At 44.9% G+C, this 20,928-nt stretch overlaps 3 protein-coding genes across 4 annotated transcripts in view; 1 reads left to right on the forward strand and 2 right to left on the reverse strand.

The window, feature by feature from the left end:
- The window catches only part of LOC140257888 (uncharacterized), a 29,952-nt gene extending 24,540 nt beyond the window's left edge, over nt 1–5,412 (reverse strand). Inside the window, exons 1-3 of the mRNA XM_072347567.1 lie at nt 5,235–5,412; nt 2,015–2,174; nt 183–316 (exon numbers count right to left, since the gene is read on the reverse strand). Coding sequence (XP_072203668.1) covers nt 183–316; nt 2,015–2,174; nt 5,235–5,412 — 472 coding nt within the window. The remainder of the gene's footprint in view (nt 1–182; nt 317–2,014; nt 2,175–5,234) is intronic.
- A 2,045-nt stretch (nt 5,413–7,457) lies between these two features.
- LOC140257889 (2-epi-5-epi-valiolone synthase-like) lies at nt 7,458–12,462 on the forward strand (the record flags this gene model as incomplete). Its single annotated transcript, XM_072347568.1, is given in 6 exon segments — nt 7,458–7,560; nt 7,563–7,743; nt 9,100–9,733; nt 10,500–10,733; nt 11,421–11,673; nt 12,362–12,462. Coding segments are annotated over 6 exon segments (1,506 nt in total), but the record flags the coding sequence as incomplete, so codon positions are not given.
- Nucleotides 12,463–15,918: 3,456 nt separating this feature from the next.
- Nucleotides 15,919–20,928, reverse strand: part of MITF (melanocyte inducing transcription factor) — an 86,929-nt gene continuing 81,919 nt past the window's right edge. The window contains exon 9 of one of the 2 annotated variants that reach the window (XM_072347282.1): nt 15,919–19,853. In XM_072347282.1, the coding sequence (XP_072203383.1) occupies nt 19,452–19,853 (402 nt within the window). In that variant the 3' untranslated portion in view covers nt 15,919–19,451. The remainder of the gene's footprint in view (nt 19,854–20,928) is intronic. The other variant, XM_072347283.1, reaches the window with a different exon arrangement.

The following is a 20,928-nucleotide window of genomic DNA, read 5'->3' on the forward strand; positions in this document are numbered from 1 at the left end:
TATATGAATGAGCACAAAGGCATAGAGTAGGGGAAGGGCAACATTCATACAAAAGGAAGGTTGGCACCAGCAGGAAGATCCTCTTTCTCTTTTTAAGAAATTTTCCAAATTTTCTGAACTTTTCCATGTCATTCATCCCATCCCGACTCAAAACAGGCTAGAATATGAGGAACTTTGTTTACACTGATCGAGAGCCATTCTATCATTTTGATCAATCAACTTGCCATTCAAAGAGCCAGAAGTGTCCTCTTGGAGTGGCTTAATTCTGGCTTTGGTTCCTCCAGCATCCCCTGAGCCACGGGCAGGTGACACTTTCCTGGATAAAGGAAAATATTTCAGTGTAATGGTGGCAACCAAAATCTGAACATCTCACAGAGAATAAAAGCAACAAAGAGGAAACTCCTGGACAAAAAGTGCCTATGCATATGAGTATGCAAAAGCAGCACAGAGATATCACAAATAGCACTGAATTACAGTCCTAGCGGGACCCTGTGTGTGTAATAAGCAATAGCAGCCTGGCCATGACTCCTGGTCTTTCTGTGTTGGGTTGGGAAGAGGGGGCTGTGGGTCCAAGGAAGAATACACTCCAAGAAGATCATTGGGTTCAAACCCAAATCTTTCCCACTGGTACCAATCAATCTGTTTCAGACTAAACTGCTCCAGTTTCCAAGGACAGTTTTCATTTGGTGGCATGTTCGTTTTCCAGTTGAAAAGAAGATTTCATTGCAGAATGGGGTAAGAGAAGTAGAATTTTAGATATTTTGTTGTTGTTGTTTTTTGTTTGTTTGTTTGTTTTTTTGCAAGAGAGAAGAAAAATCTTTTCCTCCCAAACTGCTGAGAAAACAGGGCCCCTCCAGACACTATTTCACAGAACCCCCATCTGAGGGAAATGTGGATATAGTGAGATATTGCCCGTTGCAGAGGGAAATAAACAGGTGACTGGAAAAAGTCCATAGCCTAAAGACAGATTAGATTACCGTGTCTGAAGAAAGCATCCACCAGAAATGGCTGATGATACTTCTGCAGGCCAGAATTTAGAGTCATTTGAGCTTTTTTATCCCTCCCTCTTCTCCTCCCACCACTCACCAGTAAAATGAGAAAGAATTCATAACCCGTGTCAGCCACACTCAGATAATCCAAGTCCTAAAGAGTAGAACATTTCATATAACCTCTTTTCTGCCCCTCACAAATGCTTTAACAACTTTAATAAGATAATGTATAGCTATTACCATACAGCAAGCGTAAGTCAAACAACTATCAGCTATTATTTCAGCAACAGAACAAACGCTCAGTGTTCCCATAATCTACAGCCTGGAACAGTTTACACATTGTCAATTTAAGACAGAACTGGCTTTTTCCACATATCAAAATGTACACTGATAAACGGGAATTGTTCAGCAGACCCCACATGGCTGGGTAATATACTGAAAAAAAATAGAGAAGAAAAAAGAATAATGAGGGTTTCAGTTGGACTTCTGAATTAATGATACTTTAAATTAGCTTAATTAATTAGTTTAGTTAGCAGAGTTATTTAGTTAGCAGATTAATTAGTGTTTGTTGAGCGCTGGAGATAAAAGCTGCATATGAAGACTGTTATTATAGGGGGGGGATCAGAGATTGTGACGCAGTTTTTCTTCATTTTTTCTTTATCCCAGCACTGGTTTAATCCAGGGTTTCCTTGGGATTTTCAGACATCCCTTTCTGGAGGCTGGCTTGCTTATTTTTCCAAGTATATGGTGCAATACAGACACTGCCACATTTAGCAGCAATCAGGTAAAATAGCTCACTCAATTTAGAGCTAGACTTCTTGTTCTCACCTCCTCTCCTCAAGGCCATGGTTGTGCTCAGACACACATGTCCGTGCAAGTGTCACATTATATTCAGACACAGTCAGCTCTCATTCTACTTCTTTCCTCTACTCTCCACATTTACGGCACATTTTGAGCAGAGAATCTAGAAACATACTTAGACAATCAGAGAAGAAAAGCACAAGGTTATAAAAGGAGATCTGTACCTCTTTGAAGTTGCCATTGCAACCAGGTAAGGGTCCAGTCCAAGGGCAACAACAAGGGCTTTCTGTACGTAATTCTTGAGTTGTTCAGGTACACGAGAATCATTGAGGGCTATTTCTTGGGCTTTAAGAAGATTCTCTGCAATGCTTCCCATTGGGGTTTCTGAAATGGAAAAGGAAAGAAAGAACAATCAATGTTCAAATCAGCAGATATTTAGACCAAAAATCATATATAATGCAAGTTTTTGAATGACTATGGAAACAGCCACGTAAAGTTTCTCAAACTGAAAAGAATACATACTTCTCATTCACTTCTCTTTGCCTCCTGGTGAGCTGTGACAACACAGTGAGACGCGGTTCTGAAAAATTCCCCCACTCCTCAAGTGTCAGAGCACGTGTGGGGTTATGAAAGCACTGCTGAGAGCAGCTCTGAGGCACATGGCAAACCAGCTGCGAGCACACCCGGGGTGGAGAAATTGCCCCTGGCAGGATTTTATTCTCTGTGGCAGAAAAGCTGCTGAAAACAAAGCGATGCAGGCCAGAGCCGCCATCAAGGACACATCTACTCTGCAGGACTGTCCAGGACCAGCCCAGCAGCTGTGGGACTATCCATAACACGTGCCTCTGACTTCTCTCTTCTCTGTTTCTTTACTATCTACCCAAAATGCCACCCTGGATTGAGACATTGGGTCTCACTGGTGTCCTAACTGCTGTTGGCACCTTGCTGATGATCTGGTGTTAGCTTCTGGCCAGATGAATGTCGTTTTATTTTTTTAATATCTTCTCTGTCTGAGGGTTTCAAGGGGAAAATCTGAGGCAGATCCATAGAGCAAACTCCATGTTTCCAACCAGAGACATGAGGATTGTCAGGTCTTCTCATTAAGGACGTTACAACATTGAGTGTCTCCTGCTTCACATCTTTGGTAATGGGGAAAGGTCTGAACCTCCCCAAAGATCTGCTTCTCAGAGCAAGGTAAGAGGACAACAATGCTGTCTTCTGGGACAACTTATTTTCATTACCCAATTACAAAGAATAGGAATGCAGACAAGGAAAATAAATAACACATTTTCATTTTACATGGGAACTGCTGTAATGGAGAAGACTTGGAGGTCATCTACACAGCACCACACTCCTGGCAGCAGCCCACCCTGACACAGAAGCAAAGCAGATTTTGGGTAGATACAGCAGACCCTGATTTACAGCTCATGTTGGAATCTCACCATCAGGGGCATCTCACTCCTCTTTCAACATTTTCTAAATTAATGGTCACTATAGAAGTAAACACTCCTTTCCCAAACCTTACTAGTTTGCTGACTTCAGCAAAAGCCCCAGCCCATCTATGTGCTGTTTGACAACACAGTGTCTTTCTGCAACATTTTCATCACCTTCAGGCTCCCGCCATGTGTCTGCAAGATGCCGGGTGTCAGAAAGCTGCCTTCTCCATCAGCTCCCTGCCAAGCACTCCGAGGCTTTCCGCTAATTTAGCGGAAAAAACACGTGTTTATAATCCATGTCGGATTTCAGCAATCAACGTGTTTCACCCCTGGATGAGTAACAGACAAGGATGCCCTGTCACTCAGGGAGGGGGAAAAAAATTTACCTCCAGCTGTTTTGTAACCTGTGTTATAACACCAACTGCAAACATCACGAAGCGCTCCCAGACAGCAGCAACATGCAATACATGCCAAAATCAACTCCTCACCAAGGATTATACAATCTTTTCAAGACGTACTGCTTTTTTTTCTCTCTCTCTCTCTTTTCCCAGCCCTGGTGATGCTTAGGGCCAACAGCAGAGGTCAGAATTGCCTTCGTTTATGCAAGGGCCTGACAAGCTGGAGCAGAGCATGGGGCTGGTTGCTTTTAGGGCCCTGAGCAATGAGGTGAAGGAAAATTTATGCAACTGCTTTTTTCCTGAGTAACTCCAGGGAAAGTCCTCCTGTTTTAGTGTGTAGCTTTACAGCTGTACCATCATAAGCACTACATTATATTGCCTAGTTTCTTACCCACGGTTCTATCTATGCGCAGACATCTTTCCAACATAACTGTGCATCATCTTTTTCATGAATATAGGGAAAACCAACAAAAATCTACTTTACAGGTGAAACCAAACCTTTTCAGGATGGGTTTATATGGTGTTTACTTGAATGGCAGGACCTCAGCCAGAAAAGAGGAGGGTGTTGTACTGTTTGCAGGGAGTTGCCCAGTAAAAGGCATGGAGTGGCTACAAGCATGCAAAAAAAGAGTCTGAATTTGATAAAAGCCAAGCAAAGATGCTGCATCCAGAGATGTGAGACTGAGTATTTCTCATTTGGAGCCATCCTTCCAGTCTTCACATTGATTGTCCTCAGTGTCAACTTGGGAAGAGCTCTGCTCCCAGCCATGTGGAACAATGGAGCTGCAACAAGCACCCCCAGGTGCCTTTGGCAGGAGCTACATGGCACTGAACACCAGCAAATCTGATAAAACCTTGGACATAGAAGCCTCATGTAATCTTCCCAAGCAATTCCAGCTGTCGTATTTACCAGTTCACCTCAGGCATCAATAAAGCTTATTGCAACACTCACCACTTTCCCTTAGTGTATGACTACAGTGAGAGTGCTTACAGCAGGGATTCTCAGGAATCACTGGCAGAGGATGTGCAAAGTATACCTTTATTTTTGTACATTACAAAGGATGCTGTGTGGCAGTGGGAAGCCATACACACTAACAGCCTATTCCAAAGCCTGAGGCAGTCTAGGGGAGCTTTTTGACAGCTTCAATGGGCTTCAGATCCCGCTGTGAGAGAACAAAGTTCGTGTTCAGAGCAGCCCAAGTCCCCATGAACAGTTGTTGGTTTTAGAAAATGACCAAAAGAGTCAGCAAATATCTCACTGCATGTGCCATGCCCAGCATACTCAGCTACCAGAGCTAGAACAAAGGCAAAGGTGGCAGAAAACATACTGGTATAAAACAAGCATCCCAATCCATCCAAAATTACAGCCAGATTTCCTCTTGGCACTGCAATGTCTGCTCTTCCATTCACTATTCTCCCATTTCCTCACTCCTTTCTCCCAGTTCAGCCCTTTTTCCCCCACTTCAGGCTCAAGCAGCTCCTCCTCCTCTGCTCAGCTCTAAACACTTGTCCCCACACATTCCCTTCCCTTCTCTGTTCCTGTTCGCAGAGCCTGGGAGGTAGCCCAGGAGCCAGGTCTGACACATCCCATTGCACCCCTCCTGGCATACCTCCTCTCCTGGAGGAACCCACCCAGACTCCTGAGCCCTTCTTCTCACTCAAGACACCAAAGCCCTTTTGTATGCTCAGCCCAACTGTCACCCTGGCTGTCACGTGGCACTCATGCCAGCGTTGCCTGTTAGGTGAAAATCTCCCTGCTCTCTGCTGGAGAAACCAGAAAATGCCCATGGACCATCTTAGTCACCTGTTTGCAAACACAAGCAGCTAAAGCCTAAAGCATGCACGGAGGGCTGCAAGCCCCGAGCAGGGAGGTTACCTGCAGGATGCTGCATGTTGCTTCTTGCCTCTCAACGTGACAGTGCTGAGGTTCCTGGTGAGCAGTTGAGCTTCTTGTTGCAATATAGCACTGCCCTGAGTTGGGCTGCTCCCGGCCAGCAGAGATCCAACAGCAACTGACACTGAAGAAGGGGAAAAAAAAGGCAACTTCCAGTGCCCGTGCTTTACGTAACAGCGATGTTCACATCCGGACCTGGGGAAGCTTCTGGTTCTTAAGGAGGTAATCAGCAATTTCATAACCTTCTGGTTACATAGCATAGATATGTCCCAGCTAAGCCATCAGGTGTGGAGCTGCAGATACCCCAGGACTTTCAACCCCTGCTTATTTACAAGTGGCCCATAGGGGAGGCTACCCCACACAGCACCCTGTGCATCTCTTGCCTGGGAGAAGCACAAATCACATCCAAGTTCGTCCTATGGGCCAAAGTTGCTGCATCTGGGGCAGCACAAGGAGGTGGTGGCCTTTGGCTGCAACAAACAGATGAACATTGGAAAATATGCTTGTCACCTTCTGAAATGAAATACAAGTCATTTGGATGCCCCCTAAATACATTAAGAAAATATAAATGGAAAATAAGTGAATGCTCAGGACAAAAGAGTAAAAGAAAAGCAAATAAAAGAAGTTCCAACACTCAGTAGATTGCTATTAATCAAAACAAATAAACAAGATGTAGAGGGCAGATCTCCTTGCAAGCCTAAGATTATTTCAGTTTATAATTTAGTAAACAACAAACTGCATTAAACCTGCAGCCCCTGTAGAAAGAGATGCAAATTGTGTATGGATTGGGAGTTAAAATTTCAGAGGAGTATTTGATAAGAAGGCTAAGAGCCACCTATTCCTCCCTCCACTAGCTTTGGAGGTGACTTTGAGCACAGTGCTTCTCTTCTGGTGGACTCTGTTCTCCTATTCTATAAAATGGGGGTAACAGCTTATCCCCTCCGTGAAGTGCTTTTCCATCTGCAGATAGAGCCAGCAGAAAGTGCTCCATGTTAGGTGGTACCCCCTCCATGGAGCAGCAGCTATGGCTTTAGGGGAGCTTGTTCTTGCAGCTCTTTCCCAAAATGAAATTTGATATAAATCTAGGTTCCTTGATGAGTTTGGCTGCTATTAAGCCTTGAAAGCAACAAGACCTAGCTCTTGCTCAGCAGGCTTTTGAAGAACAATATTTCCCAGCCTTTGCTTTTACACCTGGTATCAGTTTTCCTGGGTCTGTAACTCCAGGACCTGCTGGTGAAATCACATCAGGGACCCATCCCCTGGAGCCCTCCCCACAGCACCCCTGTGCCTTTGGGTCAGGGCAGCAGGTTCTGCCCATCATCTTAGGAGGAGATCTGGCATCCCCTTAACACAGCTGGGTGAAAACTGCAGCCTGAGAGCCCAGCAGACCAGGAGAAGGTTCTGTCACTCAGACCACACTGCTAATTTTTCCCTTTGAAGGGAAACTTCAGTGCATTAAAGTCCCAGGGAAGCTGGGCAAATGAATCAAAACTCTGCTCATCCCCCAGACAGCCCTTCAGGGATCAAACAGCCTCTGATTGCTTTTTGGAACCTACAGTTGCATCTGAAAACAACAACTAAAAAAGCTCTTTTCATTGCTTAATGCAAAGCTGGGAATGAGAGCTCAAAGCAGCCAGCGTCAAACCCATCCCTGTGCTCCCACTCCCATCTCCCCCAATAAGAGCAGATCAGAGCCCCAGAGTCTCCATGCAAAAAAAAGCAAGTTCCTCAACAGCACTGAGGATCACAGAATTTGTTTTCGTAACATCAAATTTGCTGTAGGGCATCATGTTAGATATTAATCCACGCTCTCCCGTGTACTCCTTAGGCATTATAAAACTAGCTGATTATACAACGCCATCCCAGAGCCTGCACGTGTCTTCAGATGCTCCTAACACTCCTAACTCACATCTCAGCTTAGATAACCTTTGTTTTGTAATTGCTGTCTGTGCCACCTCCCCTTCCAACGTCTGGTCACCTGGAGACTTTAAAAAGCACTTCAAAGTCACCAAGCTACATGAGATCTCCTAGCAGAGATTTGGCTTTCCTAGAAACATGCCTGTGTCAGAAGAGGGTTTTGTGCCGATGGCTGCGGCTGCAGCTCCCGAGGAGCCCCAGCAAACAGACTTCCAACTGGTGCGAGTCAAGAGCACGTGGTACCGGGTCAAGAAGGGAGAAACCCTTTCCAATATCGAGGATGAGATAATTCTTTCCGAAGCAAAAATGTAAGTATAGGAGCTCACGTTGCTCCCAGTACATCAATGATAGGGCTGGATGGCTCTGGCTGTGCAAAGCGTGTTGTGTCCCTAGTGGGATGCACCTCAGTTGAGCGATCATTCAGCAAAGGGATGTTCAGCTGCAAATTCTCTGCTGTTTTCATATGGATTAGGGGCTGTGGTGGGTGTTGGTTGTGCCATCCAAAGCCAGTCCCACCAGCTAACATCCAAAGTGGTCATGTTTCCTAAGGGTCACATTCTGGAGATGAATGCAGGTGCAGTAAAATTACAAACTGAAGACATACATTTGTGCATGAAAATGTGCCCAATAATACTTTCAGTAATACTGTATTTTAAAAGGCCAGAAGAATTGCTTGGAAGGTGTAAATTTACATTGCTTTTCTTTAACACTTAGAGCCAGATTCAGAGAGTTTGGTGACAAAGAAAGCAGAGAAGTTCTCCTGAGATCTGTAAGAGGAAGCTCAGGCATGTGGGAAGAAATCAGGCATGTAGAGAAACCAGCTTATCCAATGAGCCATCCATTCATTTGGAAAACAAACTTTCAATTTTTCTCCAGCTGCAGATGAAGAGCCTCATAAAATACACGTCATGGTTTCATTTTGTCCTTTTCTTGCTATTATTATCTCCTTTCCTAATTTGCAACAAACCGAAGAAGCCTCCTGTTCTTCCCTCCACAACAGCAGAAGTGACAGATAGGTTGCGGGGCTGTGCTCTTTGCAGCTTTAGGTAGATATGCCTGCTAACTTCAGAAGCTTTTATGTATCTCTCAAAACTTCAGTACAGAAATTTTCCCCAACTTTCAAGTCACTTTCTTTCCCTGTCTGGGAGCACTTCCTATTTCTATCATATTTGTTTTGAGGAACATCCATTCACTCTTACAAATACGTTGTAGAGACACTGCTTTCCATGGAGGTCTGTGTTTGGTTGTGTGAAGGTAGATGGGTGTAAGTCAACACTTACCATCAAAATCTACTAGGAAGACAAGGTTTTCTTGATAAAACCTTTGAAAAACATTGAGAATCACTTCTTTTCCTTCTGGGAAGCTGAAATTATTGGTCTGGGGTTTTCTGCTGTTTTGTTGACAAATGAGAACTGGAAAGGAAATGACTTATTTCTTCAACCCTTATGGTTCTGTTTGGTCATTGTCACGTGGAATTTCATCCATCTGACTTTTCACTAAGACATGATGGGGTTTATCCATCTTGCAGCCCCACAGTTTTCCAGTGCACAGGCAGAGATGCCACACATTCTCCACTTTTGGCTACCTCCTTAAACCAGTTCAGACATGCAGGGTACAAAAGAGGAATATAATGATTGCAATCTATGTTTTCTCATTCTTGCCAGAGGTGAATGTGTCTCTGAAGGTGGGATTTCCTGGACAATCGAAGCTCCCATCTATTTCTGCTACAAAGTGGTAGAAACACACAACATTCTGGATCCATCTAACACTACTCTTCTCTGGGGTCATACCACTGACACCCAGCAACTCGAGCTAACCACTAATGGCAAAAGGAGGCTGAGGCGTTTTATTGTCATAGATGAAGTTGTGGATGAACTTTATGGCTCCAAAGTCCGGCGTTACTTTGAAGAGAACAATGTGCAGCACAAAATCCTCGCCCTGCCAACCACAGAAGAAACGAAATCCATGGACCTGGTCTTGAACATCTTGCAAGAAGTCCAGAAGTTCAGCATTGACAGGCGAACAGAGCCCATCATTGCCATTGGAGGAGGTGTTTGCCTGGACATTGTGGGGTTAGCTGCCTCTCTCTATAGAAGACGCACTCCTTACATCCGTGTCCCAACCACACTCCTCTCCTATGTTGATGCCAGTGTGGGAGCAAAGAATGGAGTGAACTTCCTCCAGTGCAAGAACAAGCTTGGGGGCTACACCCCCCCAGTAGCTAGCTTCCTGGATAGGTCCTTCATACAGAGCATTCCCCGGCGACACATCTCCAATGGCCTTGGGGAGATCTTAAAGGTATGAACTCCTGCAACTGCAGCTTTTAAACCTGAAATAATGGTAAGATATTTATCAGCATCTACAGTGTTATTTAGGCAGACTCGTGGACTATAAAGTGGGCCACCAAGGCTGCAATGGCACTTGTAACTGTATGTATACCTATATAGTATATTTACATATCTGTATATCTACATATCTATATAGCTATATGTATCTGTATGGTTACAGACAGTAAATTTGCTATTTTTTTTCCCTTATACACAATGCAAACAAACTTCCAAACTCCAAACCTGACATAGACAGGAGGCACAACCGGGGAAGAAAGAGACTGATCTGTAGCACATTTAAATAAATTGCTCGCAGACAATTTGAGGCTCATTAGACTGGGGATTAATAATCTGCAAGATCATTCGCACCTACCTCCAGGAGTGTGATGAGTGGGGTCAATCAATCTCCTGTGAGACAAATTCTACTTCTAAAATTACCTGGGAAGTGCACCGTAAATGGTTTTATGCCTGAAGAACTTGGAAAACTTCTGATAAAGTGAGTTCGAGATGTTCAAATGTATTAGATATCCTTTCTGAACCCTCATATTCTGTTCATTGCAGCACTTTCCCAGCTTCTCTTCCACAAAGTGTAGAATCTGCCCTTGTTCCAATTGCACGGGTATTTCTTTGCTAACACACAGCACAATTGTACATCACCCTATTGAAACACTGTTGTCGGCAGCATGTACAAGGACTGTGTAGTTGTTTATGATTACCTCTTCTGTTCTCTAATCCAGATGGCACTCATGAAGCACAAAGGGCTGTTTGACCTGCTCAAGAGCCATGGAAAATACCTGCTGGACACCAAGTTCCAATCTTACAGTGGCTCTGCCAACCGTGGGGATGCTGCACTGCAGACCACCAGGATTGCCATTGAAACCATGCTGGAGGAGCTGGCTCCCAACCTTTGGGAGGATGACTTGGACAGACTGGTGGATTTTGGTCACCTTATAAGCCCAGAGCTTGAAATGGTGAGTGACAGGCTTCGTGCTGCATTACCTCATCTAACAAAAAAAAAGGTCATATTCAGACAGCAACATGAAAACTTGGCGTGAAAGTTGCTCAGCCAAACACAATAACTGAACAAACAACTGAAGAGCACCCAGTGCACCCAGCCTGCTGGCCAGGTCCTGCTGGCTCGGAGGATGCATTTTGCTGCCCTGTTTCCCCCACAGTCCAGCTGTGTTTCCTATTCAGGAAGTTGCTATTGCTCTCTTGCCAAGCATTTACCAAGGCACAGAGATGACCAGATTTCAGTGGAGCCATTAGAAACCACCAGCACTAACTATAGGAGTGCAAAGGCATGGAGACCGCAGCCCATATTGCTGGGGGGAAAATGCCACTAAGAAATGAGTGGGGAGAATCAGACCTTATGCAAAATTCAGAGCTCTTCTCTCCATCCTATTGTGCATTTCATCAGTAATTTGAACAGGAGGAGAATTGGATCCTGGATCCCTGTGGGAGATATAACATGCCATTAATCACATGTAAGAGAGACCATCCTCTGCAAACCATAAATCACAAGATACTAACCCCCAGCATACCCATGCTACTACAGTTCAGAGCTGAATTAATTTTCATGAGTTCTTTAAGAAATAGTTATTTGTATATTAGGCAACCCAACCCATTTCTCCCACCCTCCCTTTGCTCTGTTTCAGAGGGTTTTGCCATCACTGATGCACGGAGAAGCCGTGACCATTGATATGGCTTTCATGACATACGTGGCCCACACAAGGGGATTGATCACCAAGGATGAGAAGGACCAGATCATCCAGTGCATGCGGGGCCTGGAGCTGCCCGTGTGGCACGCTGCCTGCAGCTGGGCCCTTATCCAGGCAGCACTGAGGGAGCGCTTGCGGCATGGAGGGGGGCAGCCCCGCATGCCGCTGCCCACCGGCCTCGGCGTTGCAGGTACAAAGCATGGGGATGTGCTGAAGAGCACAATGGAGGTGTTCGTGGTGCTTCCTTAGCATCTCAGCAATCCTGCTGGGAGGCTGAGCCCTCCTGCATGAGTCCCAAGAATGGGACAAGACCCAGTGGGTCACATCTGAGTGGGAGGCATCATGGCAGCCTACTGCTCCCTCACAAGGGCAGGCGCTGATCTCTGCTCTCTGGTTGGGCGTTAGGGAAAGGTAGGCATGGCTCCAAGCTGCAGGAGTTCAGGGAGTGCTGGGACATCTCTCTCAGCCTTAGAGTTTGGGTGTGGAACCAGGAGTTGGATGGTCACTGACTGCTTTGCTTTGCAATCCAACAACCTAAACAACCTGGGACAGACAAACCAGAGTCATACAAGGAAAAATATCCTTCATTACACTTGAAAATAGTTATTAAATTGTCCTTGCTGAAAGGAATGTAGTGTGTCTGGAACTAATTCTGGAAAGCAAAAGATCTGCTCAGCATCTCAGGTGATGCCTATAAGACATTAAAAAATCTTAATGCAGAAGCAATGCATTGGACCAACCTCAGCCTCTGTGCACTCAACAAGAAATCAGGCTCTCATGAACCGCTCAGTGTGGCTGCCCTCCTCCTAGTGAATTATTGTGCACAAGCAGAAGAAGCTTTCCTGGACACCCAGCTAACTCCAGTCTTTGTTTTACAGAGATATTCAACGACACCAGTGAGGAGACGCTGAAAGGTGCCTATAAGCTGTGGGTTAAGGACTGCAGGACAGTGATGGAAGAGGGGACAGCTGCCCTGTGAGTGCTGCATAGCTGTGCCCAGCATCCTGCCCCCTCCCAGAGCTGCTCAGCATCGTGGGTGGGCGGGCAGGGCTGAATTTAGGGCAGAATGAATACAGCAGCATGAATTCCTGCAGGATTATGAAAGCCTCTGTGCTGCCTGAAGCAAGGACATCAGCTTAGTTTGCCTATCGAGATTGCTGTAGTGGGAAGGGAACTCGTTAGAGTTGTGTTGTGCTCACAGGGGGATCACTCACAACTGAAACAAACAATGCCCATACTGTAGTTCTTAGCAGCTTTGTGTCTCCTTTGCAGGGAAGTGGCACTTGTTCCCTTCATTAGTTAATCCATGGCCTTGTCCAGCACTGTCCCACTGCTGCCAATTGGGTCTCACAGTCAATAGGTGTAGCCAAGAGAAGTCAGGGGACACCCAGTGAGATTGTCACCTCCGAGCAGCTTCAGTGCCACATCAAGGGTCCTGGCAGGCACAGGACAGGCAATGTATCACATGCTGATTGCAGGAAACATAAAGGCAATGTCATCCCTCTCCCTGGAGGTTGAATCAGAAGGATCACAATCCACAAACAGCCTCTGAATTATTTACACATTATTGTTTGTTTCTTTCCTTCTGTCCTATCAGTTTGTGCTGATGTACTGGATTCTGTTTTGCTGAAGCAATAAAAGCTATTAATACCAGACAACTTTTAGAATAATGATTCCATTGCTGCACGGAACACACGTGTGTGTATCCATTGTGTGCTCAAGAGACTGATAGATGAACACCCACTTAATTACTCGTTGTGAATATTTAGAGGCCCAAAGGCACTTCAGCCCCACAAGAGGCCAAGTAGCCACTTTGCACAGCCCAACAGGAAGGAACCCAAAGGGCCACAACTTACACGCCCATCAGAAGCCCAGCACCTCAGAGCTGTTTGATGTTGGTGATGGGGACATGTCTGCAGGTCACTGCCTGCTGTCACCACACACAGGTCCTCAGGAGCTTGTGTGTGTAACAACACATCACAGGAGCTGGAGCACAATTAAGACTGAAAAAACAACGCCGATTATGATTTGATCCTCCTCCTGCTGCAGGTGACAGAATACAATCAACCTCTGACATGCTTGGTTGCTTGGCAGCAGACAGCCACGTTTTTAATTACATACTAAAATATGCTAAAGAACATAAAAAGGCTGTGTGACTAATACGTGTAGATCAAGAAAGGCATGTGACAGCAACTAAATTGCTTCAGCATCTGATAAAGAGTGCCTCTGCCAGGCTTGTCACTGAAAGATCAGGGGAAGGAGGCAGAAAAAACTGCTAATAAAGCAGGGACTTTTAAAATACACCTCATTGTATGGAATGTGTTTGTGTGTGTTCATATCTAGTATGAATATATATATTTTTTCATTTATTCATCTTTAATTCCTGCTTTTCAAATTGACCTATCGATATTAAACCTAGAAACACTGCTATTTCCCCATTACCTTCCATGGTGAGTTGCTCCAAGGTGCGGAAAGCCATGCAGGATCCAGCTGCACTCTGCCCAATGCAAGTTCTTCATAGAGCTGTTTGCACAACATTGCATCGGTGGTGGGAGAGCCTTTGGGATCCTTAACTACGTGCAAGTTCTGAAGCGACTTCTGTCACATCTGTCTGCTCTGCAAACTGCTTCTCAGCTGCTCTCAGGGTTCTGATGCTTGTTAGTGACCAACAGTCGAATGGTTATTACTTGTGACTATCAGCACTGTTCAATGTACCCTATGTAGAGCAGGGATCAGGCCAGGCGTCTGGAACAAATGCAGAAAGATTCTGACTAAATGTATTTAAACCGGCTGAGCAAATATCTCTGAGCACAGCAGCAGCTGCAGAAGATGCTGTGGTCCTGCAGGCACTGAGGGGCAGCCAGCATCGTTATTGAGCTCTGAGCCCACTGAAAGAATCTGCCCTCATTAAAACTGCACACCCACTGTTCCCATTGCTTTAATGAATGTCCAGTGCTCCATCCAAATAGGACAGCAGAGACACCAGGCAGTCCCTTGGGAGGAAAGCATGACATAAGGATGCAGCACTGCATGGTCCAGCCCTGCAGCTCAGCATCCCACTGCCCAACAGCTGCAAGCCAGGCCCTACCTGTGTTGACAACCTCATCCATCCATCATCCGTTGTCATCCCCTGTACAGGATTTTTCAGGCTTGGCCAAAGGAAATAAAAGGTTTCTAAGAAGCACAGCTGCCATCTTTCACCAGAATAGACCGATTTCTTACAGCTCTTACCCCATCCAACTTTTCTTCCTACTCCTCTTGTGGTCCTGCAATCCAGCCACAAATGGCACACAGTTAGCAGAGCTGCTCCCACCACCAGCAAGAAACGTGCTCCCAAAACACAGCACTGACCGAGTTGATCCCATGAGAGCCAAAATACACCAAACTACTACAACTTAACCTAGAAACAGCATCCTGTGTTTCTGACAACCAAACTGACTGCTGCAGAACTGCACTGCCATGTGCTGACAGCGCACTGAACATCTAAAGGGACAGCCCTGCAAAGCCTGCAGGAAGCGCTCACAGCCTCTAACTCAAATACCCTCTGCAAAGAGCGTGCAGTGCTTTTCTGCTTCTTCCTAGCAAACTCAGATGGATCGATCTGTTTGCAAATTAAGTTAATTGAATTAACAAGCATTTTGTATACCTCGAAAATCCATTGTCTATTAAGAGGCCAATTTCAAAAGTTCTGTTCATTTTGTTATAATTATTTTGGACTGGAAAGCCCTGAGACAACACATTAACTATACCTGCTGCTACAGCAATGTCCACAAAGGTGAGGACTGCACGGTGTGAGCACAGCCTGTGGAGGAACAGGACAGGAATGGATGAGAGCAACACCTGAGACAGTAAAGTGATGGGGGTGGAGGACGAAACAAATGTCATCTCCTCACCAGTGCTGGCTGTAGCTCCAGGCATGACCCAGGAGGTTTTGGGGGTGAGCAGCAGGCAGGCTGTGCAGGACTGCAGCAGGAGACGTGCCCCAGCAGCAGTGATAGTGGGAGAGCTGTGGGTGCCCCAAAGGCTTGCCAAGCCAACGCCTGGCACGTGGCAGCTGGTGGTGGTGGTCTGGGCAGACAGCCCCATGGGGTATGAGGCAAGAGCCCAGTGAAGGGGACAGACAGAATGACCTGTGTCCATGTTTTGTTCTTTACACTTGGCTGCAATTTTGGGTCAATCTGGTAGACAAGAGTTTTGGAGTTAAACGCTGCTTTCTAACATGTCTTTCCCAAGTGGGATCTGTTCCATAGCTCCAGCCCCTGGTGCTACAGCAATACACACACAACTGGACAGCCCCGGTGCAGCCAGAGGTGCAGGGTGACAACACGCACACAGAGACACTCACCGCCAGGCCATGGAGACGGCTGGGACTTCCAACACACAAAGGAATCAGCAAGGTTCACTTAGACACAAAACGAGTGGCTTACACACACGTATGTGAAAAACCAAATGCTTTAATCCATCTATCAAGAACAACAGTTCAAATTATTTCATTGGATACATTAATATTGATCCATAATTTACAGTGCTATGGACCATACACAAATTATTGCTGCAGTCAACAGCAGATGAATATCAACATTACAGTACCAAGCATTATAGCAAGAGGCAGTAATTAATGTCACTTTTTCAAGAAATATAGGTATTTATACTCTTATCAACATCAGCTTCCCCCCCAGTGCATTTTATGTCAAACAAATATAAACGTAAGTGCATTATTTTGTGCTTTGTGCTTTCCTTGCGTACCTTTTTTGCTTTTGCAGGTCGTTAAGAGTTAAATATTGCTTTCTAGGCCAAAAGCAGAAAGGAAGAACTCCACGGTGCTCTGCACATTCCTCTTGGTTGCATGGCTTTGGCAAAGTGAGAACTGGTCGGCACCCCATCCCTTGGGGCCCAGTGTCACACACAACAATGTCATCAGAGAGGCAGAGCGGCAACGACGACTGTCCATCCAGCTCCATCTCATTAATGCCATCCCTGCCTCTAAATTGCTGTCCCTGCCCTCTGTTCAGGATCCCCTGTAAAATATCACGGTCACACATGTCCCACAGTGCACAAATGGGGAATAACATCGCCAAGTACCCAAGAAGTCTGCATCTCCTGGAGATGTCCCCACTGCACAAGGAACACGTCTCCACTCAAAAGTGAGAAAACTCAGAGGGCTGTGGCCTACAGGAATGGGTTGGGGGAACAACTGTCACAGCTGAGTTGTGTGTTACCCCAGAGCAACAGAGAACACGTGGCCCCACTGCTGCAGTTGCTGTCACTTCTAGCAAGAAACACAGCTCTCGATACAACAGCTTGGAGTCCTTACTCACCTCCACGCAGCACAGAGCCAACACTCAGATATCAGGGCTGCTGCTGAGTACCAGTGGCTTCATGTGAGCATGAAGAGCATTTATATACCACAGCTTAGACTTCAGTTTCTGAATGACCAGCATAGATATCAAACTAAAAGCCTCATCTGATATACTCAGTGGTTTACAGTTTCTACACCCCGATTTCACTGCATAATGCTGCAGAACTGCCCCATTTTAACAGGAAAGGTAATGCAGCCTTGCTTTACAGCCACAAGCATGTCATGTCACAGCCTTGATCTTCTTCACCTGTCACCATCAGCAAACAGCAACACCAGAAGCTCATACCTGCACGCTCAGCCTGGAGCTGCAGAAACAGAGCACCTCCTGCCCTAAGTACCCAGATGGATGCAGCACATCCTCCCTGGGCCAGAGCATCACCCATTAAAGGAAAGACACAGTTCCCCAAATCTGTCTGTGGTGTGGCATCATTGTCACATAACTCCAGCTCCTCCTTCAAAAAAGCCACAACCCTGCAGTTGCACCCAGGCTAATGCAGGGACAGAGCAACACTTGTGGACCCCAAAGCACTATTATCACAGAAAGCTGCAGCCCTCCCGAGCCCCACGAGCACTGCCGCCAGCGCCAGGAGTCATGGGGCCAGGCACTCCAAGGATGCCTCTGTAGGGAAAATGCTCACCTGAGAGCTCAGCAAGCCCCAGCACAGCCACAGAACTCCCAGGGCTGCCCCATCGCTGTCGATTCACATTGAAGTTCTGAACACTGCAACCGTCGTGACCACGGTTTCCTTGCAGAGCCTGCCAAACTGGCGCTCAAGTCATTAACTGTTCTGCTGTGTCACTTTAGTTTTCTTTTTTATTCTCCATCATTTCCAGTGTAGCACAAAGGAGAACGGGAAGCTCTTGTTTTCTACACGTAGGCACCATGCCACACTTCAGCCTCCTACAAACACCACCCTTTGCTCTCTTCTACGTCACACTTCAGTCAGTGCTAGTTGGGGAAGACTACAACTAGAGTTTAAGGCACTTCATTCTGAATGAGATATGCTTGCCTGCCACTTGCAAGTCAATTGTAGGCTGCTATTGAGAAATCCATTCAACCAGTCTAGCTCATAACACCATATGTCATCTCTGTAAAACATCTAGGCTTGATATAATACAAGTATAACTACCGTTATTGCATAGGACTACACTTGAGTAGATAATGCACCAAACTACTTTTACAACATTGTTGCATGTTAAAAATTAATAACATTGTTATCAAGTAACAGTTATTTGCAGATACAGTAATTTACTCTTTTTTTGTGTTTTTTTGTTTTTATGTCAGCATCAGTGCTGAGATAAAACACAAATTACTATGACGGGTATATCTACTACATAGTTAAGTTTCCAAGCATATCACTACTTCTTCTGTATCACTAAAAATAAATATGTAAGTTCAGTTTCTCTACAAGTCGTTTTATTACCTAACCTACATTTGAACTCTACCTTAAACGTGTTTAAAAACATCTTCAAAGTGAGACTGTAATATACAAAATATTCTCAAAATCTCTCTTAAAACACAGAACCCTGCATTAAAAGCTTCCTTTCAAGTGTTTACAAAGAACGCAGAAAACTTCCAATGAGTTTTTTAAATGTCAGAAAGAAACGCTGCAATATTAAGAGGCCAATTCTGACAAAGGAAATACAAATATATTTAAAACGAAAGGCTGAAGGTAACTGAGGAACCCATGCAAATCAGAATAAACTGTACAATGCCATTAAAAAAAAATAAAGCCAAGTAGATATGTACAACGTAATGTGCCCAGCTGTTAAAACCTATCCGTTATTAACGTCCAAAGAGTGCATACCAACCTATAGTGCTCCTTTCTTGGTTTATTGGAGGCAAGTCATCAATGCCTGTGACAAAACAAAACTGAAGGCTAAAAGAAAATCGTACCGTGATCAAAAGGAAAACCCAAATCAGCTCAGAGTAAAATCAAAGAGCACTCTGAGGAAGAGACTCACATCTCCCTGCGATTTCTATTTCATTTTCAGCAAGAGATTTCTATATCACCATCAACACAAAGAGGATTTCTTAACACTTTTGTTATTGTATTCGGAGTGGTTTGCTTTTTCTTCTTCCCTAAACGCTTGTCTATAAGGATCAAAGTTGGAGAGACACTGTATCTTTAAGGCAGCACTATTAAATCAATACAATTACAAATTGGACTTCTTTTTTGGTATCTTTACATTCTGTAACTTCACATTTTGTCTCCATGTAAGTAGGTTGCATTTACAATTCTACGTGATTCCCCTTTCCCCCCCCTCTTCTCCCGAATAGAAGCAGACTCTTCATTTGTAATTCTATTGCTTTGAGTAGATTTGACCAGTTCAAAGTTCTCGTTGAATCCAGTTCACAGATACTGTACATCTGCTGTACAATATAGTTGGAGGCATTGGTAGTTTTAAAATAGAATATACAAGTTTCTTCACAAAAAAATTCTAAAAAAAATCCTCTATATATAATATATACACACACGCACACACTGGGCTACTGATGAAGCACAAGAAACAAACAAAAAAAAAATCAAAAAATTCTACAAAAGGCAAAATATTTAATCTACTGATCAAGAACCAAAGCAGTTTATGAAAGGTGTGCCAAGTATTTGCTAACAAGCATGATCAGTGTCCTCCATGCTCACGCTGCTCCGCCTGCTACTCGTTTTCGATGCTCCGGGAGACACAGAGGAAAGCAGTGGGTCAGTTACTCCTACAGGGGAGAGGGTATCGTCCATCAAGATATCTTCCAGTTTGGATCCCATTTTTGCAGGAACACTGTAAGTGCCAGTTGGTTCAGTCACATTTCCGAGGTTGTCACTGAAGGTGATGGTTCCATCAGTGAGATCAAGGGTGGTAGTGCAAGACAGGTCTGTGTGGTGCGGCATGAGGTCTTGGTTGCAGTTGTCCAGCACGGGTTCTTGTTTGATGACCCTGTTGACCATATCAGGGGAGCAAAGGCCTGTGGATGGAACAAGGGACAGTCCATGTGCCCGAGCTTGCATCTCAAGTTCCTGGGAAGGAAGGTAAAAGGAGAAATTAAAAGTCTGAAAGTAAAAATCTATCATCTGATTTACATCTTGTGTAACGTGACTTACAGTTTCCTTCTGTTGGACACAAACTATTTCCTCCTTTTGTGATAACAGCAAACACTTGCACCTTGCATACTCCTCCCCTGCAGGTTTCCATCCAAATAGTCTTCTGAAGAGGTGGATGAATACTACCAAATACAGATCCTTCACAGCTCTCGGAATCTACCTCAATGCCTTGCAGAACAGATGCATTCCCACCCACCCCTCAGGCCCCTTCTCAAACCAGCATCATGCTATAGAAGCTGGATGCTGAAAGAGCTGAAAAAACTGAAAAAGCAGAGAGAGAGGCTACAAGCTTTTAAAATGTTGCATAGGAAAGTAAAGTTTGTCCATGTGAGGTGGCTACTACCTGCTGCAACACTGCAATGCACGCTTCTCACTCTGAAGCTCTCATAAAGGAAAAAGTGAAGAGGTCAGCCAGAACTGAGCAATGTTACTCTTGCACTAAACATTATTCCTCTCACAGGAAAGCCATAGGAAGGCTTTAGAGTTCACAAAGTTTCAAAGAATCCTGGTTGTATAAGGCTTAAAGCCCACTCTCCCATTTAATCACAGATGCATTTGACTGAAGGCAGATAGTGAAATAATCCACATAAGTGCCTGTTCTCAAATATGGCAGTGAGAGAGAAGTTTTGCTTCTATTTATGCATCACATTAAGCAGTCACAATCACTGTTGTGATTGCTCTGTTCCTGGATATTCTTATCACTGAGGCTGATTAACAGCCCTTTCCATTTCCACACTAAGACAACAACTTTGTAACGGCATGCTGTAAGATCAGAGAAGGCAGAAGCAGCAATTCTATCAGATAATGTGCCAAAATCAGAGTACATGGGAGTTCCTTAGCCACTGCTTGATGTCTCCCTGCAGAAGGGCCATGTTTCCTTATCTTCTCACTCAAGCAAACAGACTGCTCAGCAAAGCACAAAAGCTATGTTGAAGCTCATGCCAGGCTGTTCTATTTTAAAGCCGTTTGCTGCCACACTTGACTCTCAGGT

Source organism: Excalfactoria chinensis, chromosome 12, assembly GCF_039878825.1.
Source record: "Excalfactoria chinensis isolate bCotChi1 chromosome 12, bCotChi1.hap2, whole genome shotgun sequence".
NCBI lineage: Eukaryota > Metazoa > Chordata > Aves > Galliformes > Phasianidae > Excalfactoria > Excalfactoria chinensis.